The sequence below is a fragment of the Colobus angolensis genome, unplaced genomic scaffold (genome assembly GCF_000951035.1).
Source record: "Colobus angolensis palliatus isolate OR3802 unplaced genomic scaffold, Cang.pa_1.0 Scaffold128, whole genome shotgun sequence".
Classification (NCBI taxonomy): domain Eukaryota; kingdom Metazoa; phylum Chordata; class Mammalia; order Primates; family Cercopithecidae; genus Colobus; species Colobus angolensis.
Window position 1 is genome coordinate 185,757 of NW_012114030.1, and position 18,396 is coordinate 204,152.

An 18,396-nucleotide genomic window follows, 5' to 3' on the forward strand; every position below is an offset into this window, starting at 1 on the left:
ACAGAGTAAGACTCCATCTCAAAAAAAAAAAAAAATCTAGGGAAGTTGAAAACATTTTTGCAGTCAAAGCTATCTATCTTTGCTATCTGCATCTTGAAATAAAATAAACATTCACACATGTAACCTCACTAATCTGATTAGAGATAGTGATAAGTACTGTGACAGAAATAAACAGGGTGTTGTGATAAGAAGTCACAGGGTGGGCCCGCATTAGATGAGGGGGTTCAGAGAAGGCTTCTGAAGTGTTTCTGGTGCAAACACTTGGAGAGGGGAGAGCTGGGAGTGCATCCCAGGGCTCAGAGGCCAATGGAGGATTGCAGAAGAGGGAGAGGGGATAGGAGGGAAATGTTAGGGGGGTAAGCAGAAGCTAGTTTGTCAGGGGGCTTGGCTCTTCATTTTCTTTAACTTTTTATTTTCAGATAACTAAAGATTTATACACAGTTGGAAGAAACCATAGAGAGGTCGGGCGTGGTGGCTTATGCCTGTAATCACAGCACTTTGGGAGGCCGAGGCGGGCGGATCAGTTGAGGTCAGGAGTCTGATACCAGCCTGGCCAATATGATGAAATCCCATCTCTACTAAAAATACAAAAATTAGCCGGGCATGGTGGCACACCTGTAGTCCCAGCTACTGGGGAGGCTGAGGCAGGAGAATCACTTGAGCCCGGGAGGCGGAGGTTGCCGTGAGCCAAGATCGCTCCACTGCACCCCAGCCTGGGCAACAGAGTGAGACTCCATCTCAAAAAGAAAAAGAGAAAGAAATCATAGAGAGACCCCCGCCCTCCCCCGCCTCTATGCTGTTCCCCCCAAGGGCAAGATTGTAGAAATCTGTAATACAGTATCACAGCTGGGATATTGACACTGATACAATCTACTGACCTTGTTCGGATTTCTCGATTTACTTGTACTAATTTTTGTGTTTGCATACGCATGTGTGGTTTAGTGCTACACAATTTTATCACGGCATAGGTTTGTGTATGCAGCCAGGATCCAGCACAGTTCTATCATCACAAGGATAGCTCCTGTTCTCCTTTTATAGCCACGTCCAACTCCCTTCCTGACCCACCCCCTTAGCCCCTGGCAACCACTCATGTGTTTTCCATTTCCATAGTTACGTGATTTCAAGTCTTACATAAATGGAGTGGGGGGGGGGGGTTGTGTATACTCTGGGAACTGGCTTTTTTCACTCCAGGGCTTGGATTTTATTCTAAGTCAGAGATGCTTCTCTGATGAGCTGTGAACCCCTTGGGGATCTGTGGCCCACATCCCCCCAGACTTCTCAAAACTTTGCCACTCCCCTGCTCAAAGAGCCTCAAAAGCTGCCCACTGCTTAGAGGACAGGCCTTTGACCCGAGGTCCTCACTTGGGCTTTGGAGATTCTGTGAACCCTTAAAATGGAATGCAGAATGAAGTGTGTGCACATTGCCAGAAACAGGGTTTGGGGTTTGCATTAGATGCTCAGATAGGTCATTGACCCCCAGAACACTAGGGACTCTGACTGCTAGACAGATAGCGGTTAAGAACCAAAGCTTTGCAGCCCGAGTGCTGGATTTAAGACCCATGACTGTCACAGCTGTGCAACCTCAGACAAAATCATTCAACCTTTCTGTGCCTTGGTTTCCTCATCTGAAAATGGAGAAAGTAATATTACCTATTTCATAGAGTACTAAATGCATTTGTATATGTAAAAGGTGTAAAAGAAAACTTGGCATGTGGTAAACTCTGTGTGTTTGTTAAGTGAATGGCGAGGCTGCCCAGTATAGGAGGGCAGAGCTCTTTAGGTAAAGACTTTCCAGGTCTCCTGGGATTCTTAGGCCCTCTCTGTGTTGGTTGTTGTCATACATGACAGCAGCATTCCTTCCAAAGGGATGTCAAGCTGTGGTTGCACACTGCAGTTAGATCCAGTTGAGGGACAGCACTGTTCAATTCAACTATGTCCTTACTGATTTCTGCCTGCTGGATCTGTCGATTACCAAGAGAGGTGTTGAAGTCTCCAGCTTCCAATATTATCCAATAATATTATTATTCAGAATAATTGCAGATTTCTCTATTTCTCCTTGCTGCTTTCAGTATTTGCCTTACATATTTTGACCCTCTGTTGTTAGTTGCATACACATTAAGGATTGTTATTTACATCTTGGAGAATTAATTCCTGAATCATTATGTGGCGCCATTTTTTTAAATTTAGAAATCTTATTTTTTATTTTTTGAGACAGGGTCTTTCTCTGTTTCCCAGGCTGGAGTGCAGTGGCATGAACACAGCCCACTGCAGCCTTACCCTCCTGGGCTCAAGTGATCCTCCTGCCTCAGCCTTCCCAGTAGCTGGAGCTACAGGCATGTGCCACCTCTAATAACCTTTCTTTAATTTACAATAGTATTAGTTCGTTCTCACGCTGCTCTAAGGACATGCCTAAGACTGGGTAATTTATAAAGGAAAGAGGTTTGACTCACAGTTCTGAAGGGCTGGGGAGGCTTCAGGAAACTTGTAATCATGGTGGAAAGGGAAGCAAAGACATCCTTTTTCACTTGACGGCAGGAAGAAGAGATAAGAAAAGTGGGGGAAAGCCCTTTATAAAACCATCAGAGCTCATGAGAACTCACTCACTATCACAAAAACAGCATGGGAGAACTGCCCCCATAATCTGATCACCTCCCATGAGGTCCCTCCCCTAACACGTGGGGATTATAATTCATATTATAATTCAAGATGAGATTTGGGTTGGGGACACAGAGCCAGACCATAGCACATTATTATTCATTTGTGCCTTCTCTCTTATTTTTTTGATTTGCCTAGGTAGGGATTTATCAATTTCATTGATCTTTTCAAAGAACCAATTTTTGATTTCATTGATTTCCTCAATTAATTTTCTATTTTTAATTTCATCGATGTATGCTCTAATTTTGTTGTTTTTTTGCTTGTTTTAGACATATATTGCTTTTCTGTTTCTAGTACGCTAGATGGAAACAGATTATTGATTTTAGAACTTTCTAAGATATGCATTCAATAATGTAAATTTCCCTCTAAGCACTTATTTTGCTACATCTCACAGATTTTTATGGGCTCTATTTTCATTTGTATTTAGTTAAAAATATTTTTAACTTCTCTTGTGATTTTCATTTTTATTTAGTTAAAAATATTTTTAATTTCTCTTGTGATTTCTTCTTTGATCCATGTGTTATTCAGAAATCTCCAAATACTTGGACATTTTCTGACTTTCTTCCTGCTAGTGACTTCTAATTTGAATCCACTGTGGCCTAAGAGCATACTTGGTATGATTTCTAATGTCTTAAATCTCTTAAGGTTGTTTTATGTCCCAGAATGTGGTCTGTCTTGGTGATTATTCCACATGAACTTGAGGAGAATGTGTATCCTGCTGTTGTGAGATGTAACATTCTATAAATGGATATACCTCTGTTCATACGACCTCAGGTGACTCATTTTTTTTTTTTTTTAAGTTACTGCTTCACCATTGGCTTTTGGAGATTTTGCAGATGATAAAATCCCCAGGACTTTTCTGCTGCTCGGTCAGATTTTCTTATCCTACACTTGCGGAACTGTTGTTTGAAATTGACAAGCAGGATGGCCAGCTCTGCCCGGCTCATTTCATTTCATCTTACTGGGTTCTGCCTGCAGTTTTAGGAGATGAGGTTGAAGGAACTGGTATACTGGAATCCACGGTGGGCTCAGAAGCAAACAAATATGGGTTCTGATTCTAGCTCTGAGCTTTTACCTGCTGTGGGTCCTGGTGGATGGGTTATTTCACCTCTTTGGCCTCAGTTTCCTTAGCTAGACAGTTGGGGTAACAGCCTACCTTTCAGGATTCTTGTGTGGATTCGGTGAGGTAATACTTCTAAAGCACCTAGCAAAGCATCAGGTACAAGGTAAGTGCTGGGCAAGCAGGGATTTTGTTTACACAAAGCCTTGACTCAACATAAGGAGGCTGTTTCCAGCCTCTGTTTAACTGAGACCTAAGAGAATGTTCCATCTCTGGCAGGGTATGGGCTGAAACTGCCCGGTGACATATCAGAGGTGGGGTGTTCGCAGGACATCCTTGTCCAGGTTGGCAGTTGAGCTTGGCAGGTGACCCCTGAGACCCCTCCCAACTCCAGCACTTCAGGAATCTCTTCATTTAGAATGGTGGCTTGAAGTCATCTCCTCTTGCCACGTACTTGACCGCGATAACGTGGAACTTATCTTTTTAATTCTTTTACTCACCTGCATCTTTGTTCTTTTTGCCTCTGATGTGCATGGAAGCCTCTTCTCCCACCACATCTGTGATTTCTCCTGAAATGTAGCACCCACGCATCCCTGAGAAGCTAGCTGCGGCCTGTGTTTGTGTACTTGGGCATGAGTAAGTGTGGGTGTGCCTTCCACAACAGAGTATCAATCCTGACACCATGCTGGGATGTTTCAGTCAATCCTGACTGGGTTGTTGACTTCCCTGTTTCCCTTTGGAGGACTTTACCGTGAAAGTCTTCTACTGTGTGACCTTGGACAGGCATCTTGGCCTCTCTGTGTCTCTTTATTCAAAATTGAGGCTAAAGTGACACTTTTGCCATCTCTGCCACAGGATAATGTGGGCATCTGTGTAGTTGTGGGAGTAAAAGTTACTAGGACTTGCAGAGGAAATCAGTGTCGGGAACCTACCACCCCATTCCCACCCCTCCTTTACTTGAGACTTTGCTTTTGTAACTCTCAGCAAGGAAGACGAGTTCGGGCTTGGAGCAGATATGGAGCCTCCCCCTAGAGAGAGCCTTGCAGCCTCATGCTGAGCTGGTTAGGGGCTCCACGTCATGTCCAAAATGAATTTAATCAACAAACAGTTACTGAACACGTGCTATGTGCCAGGCACCGTTGTAGGTACTGGGGACTCAGCAGTGAAAGGGACAGACCCTGGCTGTCAGGATGACAGACAATTTAAAAAGGGACAGTTGTCCCACACTGGCTTGTCCTTTGCACCCCCGGCACTTCGTGAGGAGTAGCAGCCAGTTCCTGTATAGACTGACCCTCGGCGTACATTTGTCTGACGTTTCCAGATGATTTATGCATCCTTGGCAGGAACCCAGGAAAAGAAATGCTGTGCTCTTCTCAGGCATTGTTTCAGGGAGATGATGACGGGAATTTGTCCCATTGCTGATGGTTAGTTTAGATCACCTGGTGAAGGTGGGGTCCGCCAGGTTTCTGTATTGTAATGTTCATTGATATGTATTTTCACTCATTAGTTAACATACAATACAAGTTTTGCAGGGAGTTACTTTGAGGCTGTCATAGTAAAATAGAGCTTTGCCTTCTTCCCTGTTTGTTAGAGATGAAGTCTGGCTTTGTTGCCCAGGCTGGAGTGCGGTGGTGCGATCATAGCTCTCTGCAGCCTTCAACTCCCAGGCTCAAGCCATCCTCCTGCCTCAGCCTCACAAGAAGCTGGGATTACAGGCACATACCACTGCACCCGGCCTCCTCCATTTATTGATTTGTGTCAATACAGACTCCTGGACTTTAACTCCAAGGGTTACAAGTGGGTACCAAAATATTCATTTTGATGCTCAAATTGTGCCCATTTGTCCAGGTCAAGCTAGCTGCTGAGTACTTCCTTACTGTCTGGCACAAGAGTTCCAAGCCTATCTGGTACTTTTCCTTCTCCTGGAATCAGCCATTTCTCTAAGGAGCTCTGGTTCCTTTCAGTACAGAATAGTATTGAGAAGCCAAGACCTGGTCACCAGGAAGCCATGATAATCAAATGTGATGAATGATCTTGGACTGGATACTGGATATCTGAAGGGCATTATTGAGGCAATTAGCAAAACATAAATAGGGGCAGTGGATGAGATAGCGGTGATGCATCACTGTCAATTTCCTGGTTTCAATGGTTGTATTGTGGTTATGCAGAGAATGTCCTTGTTTTTCTGACATGCACACTGAGGTATTGGGGTAATTTATTCATTATGGAGATGCGTGAGTGTATGTATATGTCTCATACACAGATATTTCTTAATGATAGGGTTATGTCCCCATAAACTCATCATAAGTTGAAAATATTATTAAGTCAGAAATGCACTTCATACTCCTAACCTACTGAACATCATAGCTTAACCTAGCTCGGATCATTTACATTAGCCTACAGTTGGGCAAAGTCATCTAACACAAAGCCTGTTTTGTTATAAAGTGTCGAATAGCTTGTGCAGTTTATGGAATACTGAGAGTGAAAAACAGAATGGTTGTATGGGTGCTCCAAGTACTGCTTCTACTGAACACACATTGATTTTGCGCCATCATAAATTAGGGGAAGAGAGGAAAAGCACGAGTGAGGGAGGAAGGGCCAGGCACGGCGGCTCATGCCTGTAATCCCAGTGCTTTGGGAGACCAAGGCGGGCGGATCGCTTGAATTCAGGAGTTCGAGACCAGCCTGGGCAACATAATGAGACCCCATCTCTACCAAAAATAGAAACACTTAGCTGGGCCTCGTGGCACACATCTGTGGGCCCAGCTACTCAGGAGGCTGAGGTGGGAGGATTGCTTGAGCCCAGGAGGCAAATGTTGCAGGGGGTTGAGATTGTGCCACTACACTCCAGCTTGGGTGACAGAGTAAGACTCCATCTCAAAAAAAAAAAAAAAAAACAGAAAGGAAAGAAGGGAAGTTCCCTCCAGGTAGAGGGGACAGAGAAAGGAAAGGCGTGGAGGTGGGACTGAGTTTGGTGTGTTTAAGAAGCGTAGGTGGCAGGCGTGGGATGCATGGGCGCTGGGCCCAGGTGGAGAGGGAGGTGGAGCCCTGCTGGGGAGGGCCCTGAAGTGTGCCCAAGTCACTGGGAGAGCATCCAGCAGGGGCCTAGGGCTCCTGAGGTGGCCTTAAGTGCTTATGGTGCCCCAGACATGGCACACAGTACTTCAGAGGCAACGCCTCAGTTCCTGTTTGCTGCAAGCCTGTGAGGTTAGCCTTGGAACCAGTCCTGTGTCACAGAAACATAGCCAGAGCGCCAAAAGAGAAATGCTTTTAATGGCAAAGAGGTACTCATTAGCAGAACAAAGCCTGGGAGCTGCTTTTTTGAACAAGACCCCAGGAGAGAGACCGAAGCGGGAAGTGAAGGATGGGCGCTTGAAACGTTCCAGGGAATATAATCCAGTGCATGCTTTTTTTTTTCTTTTTTCCTTTTGCGACAGGGTCTCACTGTGTTGCCCAGCCTAGAGTGCAGTGGTGCGATCTTGGCTCACCACAACCTCTGCCTCCCAGGCTCAAGCGATTCTCCTGCCTCAGCCTCCTGAGTAGCTGGGACTACAGGTGCGTGCCACTACCACCCAACTAATTTTTTTTGTATTTTTGGTAGAGACGGGGTTTCACCATGTTGGCCAGGCTGGTTGTGAACTCCCAAAGTGCTGGGATTACAGATGTGAGCCACCACGCCCAGCCCTAGTACACACTTTTTGGAGGGGATTTGACATTATGTACCAGGAGTGCTGGGGAAAAGTACACACTTGACTCCGTGAGATTCTGCTTCTTTTTTCTTTTCCCTCCCCTCCCCTCCCCTGCCTTTCCTTTCCTTTTTTTTTTTTTTGAGACAGAGTCTCACTCTGTCACCCAGGCTGGAGTGCAATGGCATGGTCTCAGCTCACTGCAACCTCGGCCTCCTGGGTTCAAGCGATTCTTCTGCCTCAGCCTCCCAAGTAGCTGGGACTACAGGTGTGTGCCATCACACCTGGCTAATTTTTGCATTTTTAGTAGAGACAGGGCTTCACTATGTTGGCCAGGCTGGTCTCGAACTCCTGACCTCGTGATCTGCCTGCCTCGGCCTCCCAAACTTTCTTTTTTTTTAATGACAGGGTCTTGCTGGAGTGCAGTGGTGCAATCTTGGCTTACTGCAGCCTTGACATCCCAGGCTCAAACGATCTTCCCACCTCAGCCTCCCAAGTAACTGGGATTAGAGGCATGCACCACCATGCCTGGCTGATTTTGTTTAATTTTTATAGAGATGAGGTCTCACTCTGTTGCCCAGGCTGGTCTTGAACTCCTGGGCTCAAGCCATCCTCCCTCCTTGGCCTCCCAAAGTGCTGGGATTACAGGTGTGAGCCACCACACCTGGCTTCTGAACATTTTTTCTTAATGGTAATAGCTGGTGCTATGGTCTGAATGTGTTCCCCCAAATTCATATGTTGAAACTTCGTCCCCATTGTAGTCATATTAAGAGATGGGGCCTTTGGAGAAGTGATTAAGTCATGAGGGCTCTGCGGTTGGTCATGAATGGGGTTAGTGCCCTTATGAAAGGCCTGAAGGAAGTGTGTTTACCCCTTCTGTCATATGAGGACACAGCAGCATGGCATTGTCTGTGAGGAATGGGCTGTCACCAGATCCGGATCTCCTAGTGTCGTGATCTTGGACTTCCCAGCCTCCAGAACTATGAATTAGAAAATTTATTTATTTATTATTTATTTATTTTGAGACTGAGTCTCGCTCTTGTCGCCCAGACTGGAGTACAATGACGTGATCTCGGCTCACTGCAACCTCTGCCTACCCCAGTTCAAGCAATTCTCCTGCCTCAGCCTCCAGAGTAGCTGGAATTACAGGTGGCTGCCACCATACTCGGGTAGTTTTTGTATTTTTAGTAGAGATGGGATTTCACCATGTTGGCCAGGCTGGTCTCAAACTCCTGACCTCAGATGATCCTCCCGCCTTGGCCCCCCAAAGTGCTGGAAATACAGGTGTGAGCCACTGTGTCGTCCTGAATAATAAAATTTTTAAAACAATTTTTCAAAAATTCACCGTGAGGTCTCACTATGTTCCCTAGGCTGATCTCAAAACCCTGGACTCAAGTGATCCACCCCACCTTCTCGAGTAGCTGGGACTAGAGATACACACCATTGTACCCAATAGAGCAATACATTTCTGTTCTTTGTAAATTACCTGCCTTAAGGTATTTTTGTTACAGCAGCCTGTATGGACTAAGCTGACTGGTAACGTTACTTGAGACTTTACTGTGTTCCTGTCACTGTTGGAGGGCTCGGTCTGTGTTAGCTCATTTAATCCCCACAGCACCTCAATCAGATGGCGGTATTCTTAGTCCCACTTTATAGATAAGAAAACTGAGGCACTGAAGCACAACTCGTTCAAGGTTCACATCTAGTCAGTGAGAGAGCAGGTATTTAAACCTCAGGAAATAATCAGAGAAACATGTGTAGAGGGTTCTCCAAGGGAGGCCACATCCAGAAGCACCTCCCGGGACAGTTCTTGTGTGACTCACCCTCTGGACTTTGTGGGTCTGGGTGTTGTTTCATGATTATAGAGAGAGCTCTGTGAATGTGGAGGACCTGTTGTCCACAGAGACACAAATGGCCAGGGCATGGCTGGGCGTGGTGGCTCAGGCCTGTAATCCCAGCAGTTTGGAAGCCCAGGGGGGCAGATCATGAGGTCAGAAGTTCGAGATCAGCCTGGCCAACATGGTGAAACCTCGTCTCTACAAAAGATACAAAAATTAGCCAAGTGTGGTGGCGGGCACATGTAATCCCAGCTACTCGGGAGGTTGAGGCAGGAGAATCGCTTGAACCCGGGAGGTGGAGGTTGCAGTGAGCTGAGATTGCACCACTGCACTCCAGCCTTGGAGACAGAGGGAGACTCTGTCTCGGAAAAACAAACAAACAAATGGCCAGGGCAGGGGAGGGTTGCGTGTTGAGTGAGATGAGCTCTGGGGGAAGCACAGGTCAGCACTAACCTGCTTGCTCTCTCTCTGCAGGTGCCTTGGCATCTCCCAATGGGGTGGCTTTGCTCTGGGCTCCTGTTCCCTGTGAGCTGCCTGGTCCTGCTGCAAGTGGCAAGCTCTGGTAAGTCACCACCTGTCAATCATTCATTTGTTGACTATAAATGGTGTGCCAGGGTCCTGCGGTATATCACCTGGCCTTATGGAGATTAAACTGCAGTGGGAGGGGACAGCCAATGACAGGTGGCCCTGATTATCAGTAAATTCTAAAGATTGTTAGAAAGTGATGAGGGCCGGGTATAGTGGCTCACACCTGTAATCCCAGCACTTTGGGAGACCAAGGCGGGAGGATCGCTTGAGCCCAGGAGTTCAAGGTCAGCCTGGGCAACATAGGGAGACCTTGTCTCTACAAATAATAAAAATATTAGCCAGGTGTGGAGGTGCACGCCTGTAGCCCCAGCTACTCAGGAGGCTGAGGTGGGAGGATCCCTTGAACTCAGGAGGTCAAGGCTGCAGTGTACTGTGATTGTGCCACTGTACTCCAGCCTGGGTGAGAGAATGAGATCCTGTCTAAAGAAAAAAAAAGAGAGATGGTGATGGGAAAAGAACACAGAACAGCATAAGAGGGGGTTGGGGAAGCTGGGTGGGGTAGGGAGATTGCAGTTTAAAGTAGGGAAGTCAGGGAAGGCCTCATCGAGCTGACTTGGAGGAAGCGGGAACCGTGCGGATATCTGGGGAAGGCTCATTCTTGGCAGAGAGGCCCTGCACTAAGCCTGGCGGGAGGGTTGAGCACAGGCGTGAATGTGGTGGAGGAGAGTGAGCAGCAGGAGGAAGGAGTGAAGGTCAGCCAAGTGACAGGGTGGCTGAATCAAAAAGGACCTTGCAGTGTTTGAGCAGAGGATCCACATCATCCATTATGTTCCAAAGGACCCCTCAGGATGCTGTGTGGAGAAAGGACGAGGATGGAAGCCAGGTAGGTCTGGAGGGAGGTCTGGAGTGGAGGAGATGAAAGGCTCCAGATCCCTCTGGGAGGCAGATTTGAGGACAGATTGGAATTGGGGTGAGAGAGAGAGAGAGAAAGAGAAGTGGCCAGGATGACTCCAAGATTTCTGACCCAAGCTACTGGGAAGGACGCGGTTGTCATTTCTGAAATGCAGAAGGATGCCAGAAGAGAAGGTACTTTGGGGAGGGGCAGGAATCAGGAGTTAGTTCTGGACATGAGATAAGCTTGGAGTATTTATTTGCTATCTAAGATGGCTCCTTAACATGGTCAGCCCTTATGCAAGTTGTTGTCAGCTGAGATGGGTGTGGCACTGAGCCTGGGAGCATGGAAGCACCTGAGGGTCAGGGGCTGGGTGGCCTCATGTCCAGGTGATTTAGCAAACTCAGTGTCCATCCTGCCGATTCCAGTCCTGCCGCAGCCACTGACAAGCTAGGAGGGCGCTGAAAGGAGGACCCCAATGTTTCCTCCAGCCCATCCATCTCCTCTCTCCCATTGGCCAAACCCAACTGGAAACCAAAGGCCAAGGGTACCTGGTGATGAAGACTGTGGTATCAGCCTCCTGAGCACAGAGAGGGCAGAAAGGGGTGGGAACTAAGAGGGGCACAGATAGTGGGCAAATGGGGAAGTGGCGCTTCCCCTAGCTTGAGGGCGGAGGCTTGGTGTGATGGAATGGCACTCCTTAAACTGCTACATATTTTCTCTTTAATTTGGCCAAGAACAAGTTGTCAAGTTTGTGTAAGATAAAGGTGCACTTGGTTCATTCTTCTCTAATGGCCCCCACACCCATGGGTATTTCTTCGGCTTCCACAGTCATCCAGACACTAGCTGGGAAGCTCCAGCAGCTCTGGTCGTGGCCCCAGCTCTGTGGGCACTGGCCCTCAACTTTGCCTGCACTGTGGTTTTGTGCTGTTCCCCTTGGTCCTGTTTGGGTGCGAGTCCCCCTCATGCATTGCATTCCTGGCCACTCAGGCTGCTCCTGTGTCTCCCCAGGAAGCATGAAGGTCCTGCAGGAGCCCACCTGCGTCTCCGACTACATGAGCATCTCCACCTGTGAGTGGAAGATGGGCGGTCCCACCAATTGCAGCGCCGAGCTCCGTCTGTTGTACCAGCTGGTTTTTCAGTCCTCCGAGTAAGCCTGCGCTGGAGCTGGACGTTTGGGGAGGTTGTACCCAAAGGGTTTGGCCCAAGAGTGAGCTGGGTCCAGGTGGTGCGCTGGAGTGCAGGATGCTGAGTATGGTTTGCTGCTGTTTATTGGGTATGGTGTTAGAGGGGAGGTCCCATCTCCGGGGACATGTTATGTAAGATACAGCAGAGCGCGTGCTGGGAGTGTTGGTCCATGTGACACATGGATACGGCTGGAATATTGGACTAGACCAGCCGTTCTCACACTTTTTGGTCTGAGGACCCTTTTTCACACTTAAAAATAGGTGAGGACCCAAAGGGCTTTGATCTAGGTAACACATCGTTCTATGTTTACCTAATTAGAACTTACAATGGAGAAATTTTGTAATTTTTAAAAAATTGAAACAATTAAAAATTTTTTTCTTATCAAGATGGAGGTCTCACTGTGTTGCCCAGGCTGGCCTCAAACTCCTGGGCTCCAGTGATCCTCCTGCCTCAGTCTCCCCAAAGTACTGGGATTATAGGTGTGAGCCACTGTACCTGGCCCAAAATGGAGAAATGTTAAGTCACAACCACATGCAAACCCCCTTCAACAAATCATCAGATCAATGACACGATCACAGGTCATGTAGCCTCTAGAAAATTCCACTGTACACCAGTGAGAGAGTGTCAGAAGGCAAATAATGTCCTTGTATTATGATGAAAAGAGTTTGACCTGGTGGACCCAGACCACACTTTGAGAACCACTGGACTAGACCCTTGATTGAGGAGTAGTGTTGAGAGTGGAGTTCAGTGTGATGGTGGATGGACCAGGGGACCTGGCATAGGAGTTAGGTGGTTCCCTGGGCTACTTCATGGTGCACAGGATGCTTTGTTACACTGGTGCCCAGGACATAATCAAGTACCCAAGACACACGGTTATGGGGCAAACTGGGATATACGGCACACCAGCACGCAGGGTACACTGGTAGAGGTGGTATTCCATGATTATTCTAAGGTAGATGGGCTGTGCTTTGTGTCCATTGGTATAGTCCAGGAACTGGCAAACTATGGCCTGTGAGCCAAATCTGGCCCACTGCTTGTTTTTGTAAATAAAGTTTTATTGAAACACACTGGCTGCTTTTGCACTACATCAGCAGAATTGAGTAGTTGTAACAGAAACTGCATGGCCCTCCTTTATCTTTTTTTTGAGATGGAGTTTCGCTCTTGTTGCCCAGGCTGGAGTACAATGGCACAATCTCGGCTCACTGCAACCTCTGCCTCCTGGGTTCAAGCGATTCTCCTGTCTCAGCCTCCTGAGTAGCTGAGATTACTGGTGCCTGCCACCACACCCAGCTAATTTTTTGTATTTTTAGTAGAGACCGGCTTTCACCATGTTGGCGAAGCTGGTCTCGAACTCCTGAACTCAGGTGATCCACCTGCCTCGGCATCCTAAAGTGCTGGGATTACAGGCATGAGCCACTGAGCCCCGCCTACTCCTTTATCTTAATTGAAATGATTCAGAAATGGAAAGTCAAATACTGCATGTTCTTACTTATAAGTAAGAGTTAAATAATGTGTACACATGGGCATTATTCCAGGTACAATGGAATAATAGACATTGAAGACTTAGGAGGGTGGGAGAGGGGATGAGGGAAAAGAAATTACTTAGTGGGCATAGTGTAAACTATTTGGGTGACGGACCCACCAAAACCCCAGACTTCACCACTAGGCAGCATATCCAGTGAGAACAGATCTGGGGGTTGCCATCAAAATTGCACTTGTAAGGCTGGGCACCTCAGTGGCTCACAGCTGTAATCCCAGCACTTTGGGAGGCTGAGGTGGGCAGATCACTTGAGGCCAGGAGTTCGAGACCAGCCTGGCCAACATGGTGAAGCCACGTCTCTACTGAAAATACAACAGTTAGCTGGGTGTGGTGGCGCATACCTGTAATCCCAGCTACTAGGGAGGCTGAGGCAGGAGAATTACTTGAGCCCAGGAGGTGGAGGTTGCAGTGAGCTGAGATCGCACTACTGCACTCTAGTCTGGGTGTCAGAGCGAGACTCTGTCTCAGGAAAAAAAAGCTCTTGTACCCCCTAAATTTATACAAATAACCAAAAAAAAAAAAAAAAAAAAAAAAAAAAAAAAAAAAAAAAAGAAAGAAAAAACAACAAGAAGAAATTGTATGGTTTTTGAAGTCCAAAATATTAACTATCTGGCCTCTTACAGAAAACGTTTGCAGACCCATGGCTTAGCCCATGAGATGTGGGTTGGCTGTTAAGGTGGAACACTGGAATTACCCTACGATGGCCAAATTTTGCGATGCACAGCTTATGTTGTTCTAAGTTAATTAGTGCCACCGGTTCTTCCCTTTCATAGGCTTTCAGGGACAAGCTAAGTTCCAGGACCAGGGCCAGCAGCTAGGCAGGTGTGAGGAGCATCCCTGGTGCATGTGGCCAGCAAGAGAGGCAACCCTGGTCGGCTGCCCCCAGCACACCCTGGCCGCTCCCAAGCCCCCAGATCTGTCCTCACGTCAGTGATCGGGAAGCTGGAAGAGTATGATGCGGTTCCTGGAGGCATGTCCCGGGCACAGCCGTGGGGCCCAGCCAGCCTACAGGTGACCAGCCTAACCCAGCCCCTGTGTCTACAGAACCCACACGTGTGTCCCCGAGAACAACGGCGGTGTGGGGTGCGTGTGCCACCTGCTCATGAATGATGTGGTCAGTATGGACAACTATACGCTGGACCTGTGGGCTGGGCAGCAGCTGCTGTGGAAGGGTTCCTTCAAGCCCAGCGAGCATGGTGAGCAGGGCAGAGTGTGGCGGGCGTGGGTGGGTGTGTTCCCACAGTTCCTGGGCTGAGGGTGTGGTGGGCAGGGGAGGTGGTGGGGTCACAGCAATAGCAGGAGGAAGCCACCTGTATTTTCCCAAATCTGATGAGATTCCTGCCCCTGCCTGGGCCTCAGTCCTCCCATCTTTGAAACAGAGCTGGGCGCAGTAGACCACCAAGCCCCCTTCAGCTCAGCTGTTTCCACCCCTGAACTTGAGTGCCCAGGAAGGCGTATTGAGGTGAGGCGTGCTTGCTTGAAGGCATGCCTGCTGCTGATTGAAAACTGAACTGGGAACAGTCCTTCTGTTCTATGTCCACTGGTCAGCTGCTGCGGCTTCAGATGGTCTAGACCGTGGAAGGCTGACCTTCTCCTGGTACGTGGGGTCCCTGCAGGAGCCTCCCGTGAGCTTGCTGGAGTGTGGTGACCGGAGTTTAAAACACTGGTCATTGCTGTGTGACCTTGGGCAAGTCATGTTTCTTCTCTGAGCCCCAGTTTCCAGAAGACAGTTATTGTCCCCGTTTTGCAGTTGAATGAACTGTAGTTCTGAGAAGGCAAGTAACCTGCCTCGGGTCACACAGCTTCTCAGCAGCAGAGGCAGTACTCAAGACCAGGGCTCTGCAGGGCTCAGTTCACTGCACCATCAGCCATTCCAGAAGGTCTGCTCAGGGCTGGTAGCTGGGAGGTTATTTAAACTGACCCATGAATGAACTTTAACATAATTTTTACATTTTTATTTTATTTTTATTTTTACGTGTTTCCTGTTTTTTTAGAGACAGGGTCTCTGTCACCCAGGCTGGAGTGCAGTGATACGATCATAGCTCACTGCAGCTTCCAATTCCTGGGCTCAAGTGATCCTCCCGCCTCAGCCTCCCGAGTAGCTAGGACTAAAGTGTGCATCACCATACCTAGCTAACTTAAAAAAATTTGTTTTTTGTGGAGATGAGAGTCTCACTGTGTTGCTCAGGCTGGCTGGTCGCAAACTCCTGGCCTCAACTGATCCTCTTGCCTCAGCCTCCTAAAGTGCTGGGGTTACAGATGTGAGCCTACATACCCAGCCTACATTTGGGTTTTAATATAAATGAAATATATTTTTAGTATATTGATTTTATGCGTATTAAAATGCATTATATTATATTCCCGTGATGCATAGTATAACCCGAGGTCTCAGGGATATGATTGCTTCAAAGGAGACCAAGTTTTAAAACAGATCAATCAAAATAAAGAAACATACTCAGTAAATCATCATAAAGTATGGAGATGTAGCCAAAGGAGTGAAGGATGCAGCTGTAAAAGCTGAAGTTTGAGACTGAGCATGGTGGTTCACGCCTATAATCCCAGCACTTTGGGAGGCCGACGCGGGTGGATCACCTGAGGTCAGGAGTTCGAGACCAGCCTGGCCAACATGGTAAAACCCCTATCTACTAAAAATATTTTTAAAATTAGCTGAGCATGGTGGTTCACGCCTGTAATCCCAGCACTTTGGGAGGCCGAGGCGGGCAGATCACCTGAGGTCAGGAGTTCAAGACCAGCCTGGCCAACATGGTAAAACCCCATCTCTACTAAAAATACAAAAATTAGCTGGGCATGGTGGCACACACCTGTAATCCCAGCTACTCGGGAGGCTGAGGTAGGAGAATAGCTTGAACCCAGGAGGCGGAGGTTGCAGTGAGCCTAGATCACGCTACTGCACTCCAGCCTGGGTGACAGAGTGACCTTATGTCTCAAAAAAAAAAAAAAAGCTGAAGTTTGGGTTACTTTGTCTCATACATTTTGCCTTCACTGTACAAAGGTGGTTAATAAAGACCAGGCGCGGTGGCTCGTGCCTGGAATCCCAGCTCTTTTGGAGCCCGAGGCAGGCAGATCACTTGAGCCCTGGGCAACTGAGGCTGCAGTGAGCTGTGACTGTGCCACTGCACTCCAGCCTGGGCAACAGAGTGGGACCCTGTCTCAAAAAAAAAAAAAAGGGGTAATTAATAAACACTAAAGTTCTATGTAGAATTTTAGCAACATTAAATTGTGGCTCTGAATCTGTGGTGCTCCAGAAGTATGCTACAGAGGTTTTGTCGACCAGAAATCTGGGTGGTGGCTGTGGTTTGCAGTCTGGGGCTGGACTGGGTGATGGGGAGTCATTGCATGGATCCTCACATAGACGCCGCTTCTCCTGCAGTGAAACCCAGAGCCCCAGGAAACCTCACGGTTCACACCAATGTCTCCGACACTGTGCTGCTGACCTGGAGCAACCCCTATCCCCCTGACAATTACCTGTATAATGATCTCACCTACGCAGTCAACATTTGGAGTGAAAACGACCCGGCAGATGTGAGTGGGCATGCTTTGACGTTTTTCTGTGACCTCTGGGGAACAGGGTGGGTGACCAGCAGACGCCCAGTCCCTGCAGCCGGGAGCCTAGGCGGCAAGCCCTGCGACTGGATAGCAAATCCCAGGAGCTAGAGACCTGGCTTCTCACCCGTCTCTGCCCTAGGCAAGTCCCTTCGCTTCCTGGCCCCCCACCCCGCACATCAGGGAAGGGGAGTTATTTCTGCACGCCGCTCCTCATCTGTAAAGGTAGGGCTGTGGGCTGCGTCTGTGTTTCCCAGTTTGGGGGACACAAGCGATCATAGGTGGCACATCCGCAGCTCACTTGAATAACCCTATTATTGAAGAGAATAATACTGACTCAAGAGAGAGTGACCCATGTCAGTTCCCTTTTGAGGCCAACCGGGTAAGGAGGAAGTCTCTGTGAGCTGACGCGTTTACTAATTCCTCTTAATGAAGAGAGCAGAGGCTTAGACTTTCCCAAGAAAACAAGGTCAGTTTGTTGCTTGGTCCACATGGCAGCCAGTCCTGACATTCCCTTCACGGTAGTGGTAGTGAAGTTTTCGTTGTTGTTGTTTGTTTGTTTTGAGACAGGGTCTCACTCTGTTACCCAGGCTGGAGTGCAGTGGTGCCATCTCGGCTCACTGCAACCTCCACCTCCTGGGTTCTAGCGATTCTCCTGGCTCAGCCTCCTGAGCAGCTGGGACTACAGGCAGCTGTCACCATGCCTGGCTGATGTTTGTATTTTTAGTAGAGATAGGGTTTCACTGTGTTGGCCAGGCTAGTCTCGAACTCCTGACCTCAGGTGATCCACCCGCCTCAGCCTCCCAAAGTGCTGGGATTACAGTTGTGAGCCACTGCACCTGGCCAGTGGAGTTCCTCCTTAAATACATGTATTGACATCTTTAAAAAGAGCGAGAGGATTTACAGGAAACTATCAGGTCAATAATGGCAGGGACCGTCCACAGTGGGTGGCTGAGTCCCCCTATTTTTGCTGCTGGTGTGCAGGGAGGTCATTTCCTGCCACCCGTGTTTCCCTACCCTGAATCCACCTTCCTCACATTCCCGTTGAAGGGATAACCTCTGGACATATGGGTCCTGTGGTCCACAGGGCTGCATTCCAATGCCTGCTCTGCCACTCGCCAGCTGTGTGATGTTGGGCATATCCCATAACCTCTTTGTGCCTCAGTTTCCTCATCTGTAACAGAGGAGTGACAAGAGCACCCGCCCACAAGGCTATGAGAGTACAAGGTGTGTGATACAGATGAACTCCCCTGTTTGGCACACATGTGTCCTAAAAGCCATGTACCCTTTCTCCTAAGTGCCCCAGGCCACAGAGATCCCCATCTGCCCACTGACCCACACACTGGTCTGTCATTTGCTCCTTGAGGTTTGTGAGGGCCTGCTCTGTGCATCCCAGGGGCCCAGGCTGGGCCTGGTTGACTGTCAGGGAGCAGGCACCTGCCACC

The 18,396-nt window shown here is 48.2% G+C and overlaps 1 protein-coding gene across 2 annotated transcripts in view; it reads left to right on the forward strand.

Annotated features, from left to right (window-relative positions):
• Nucleotides 1–416: 416 nt before the first annotated feature.
• Nucleotides 417–18,396, forward strand: part of IL4R (interleukin 4 receptor) — a 34,595-nt gene continuing 16,615 nt past the window's right edge. Inside the window, exons 1-5 of one of the 2 annotated variants that reach the window (XM_011933456.1) lie at nt 417–552; nt 9,714–9,805; nt 11,675–11,809; nt 14,432–14,583; nt 16,779–16,930. In XM_011933456.1, coding sequence (XP_011788846.1) covers nt 9,732–9,805; nt 11,675–11,809; nt 14,432–14,583; nt 16,779–16,930 — 513 coding nt within the window. In that variant the 5' untranslated portion in view covers nt 417–552; nt 9,714–9,731. Of the gene's footprint in view, nt 553–9,709; nt 9,806–10,604; nt 10,854–11,670; nt 11,810–14,431; nt 14,584–16,778; nt 16,931–18,396 lie in introns of those variants that run through there. The other variant, XM_011933455.1, reaches the window with a different exon arrangement.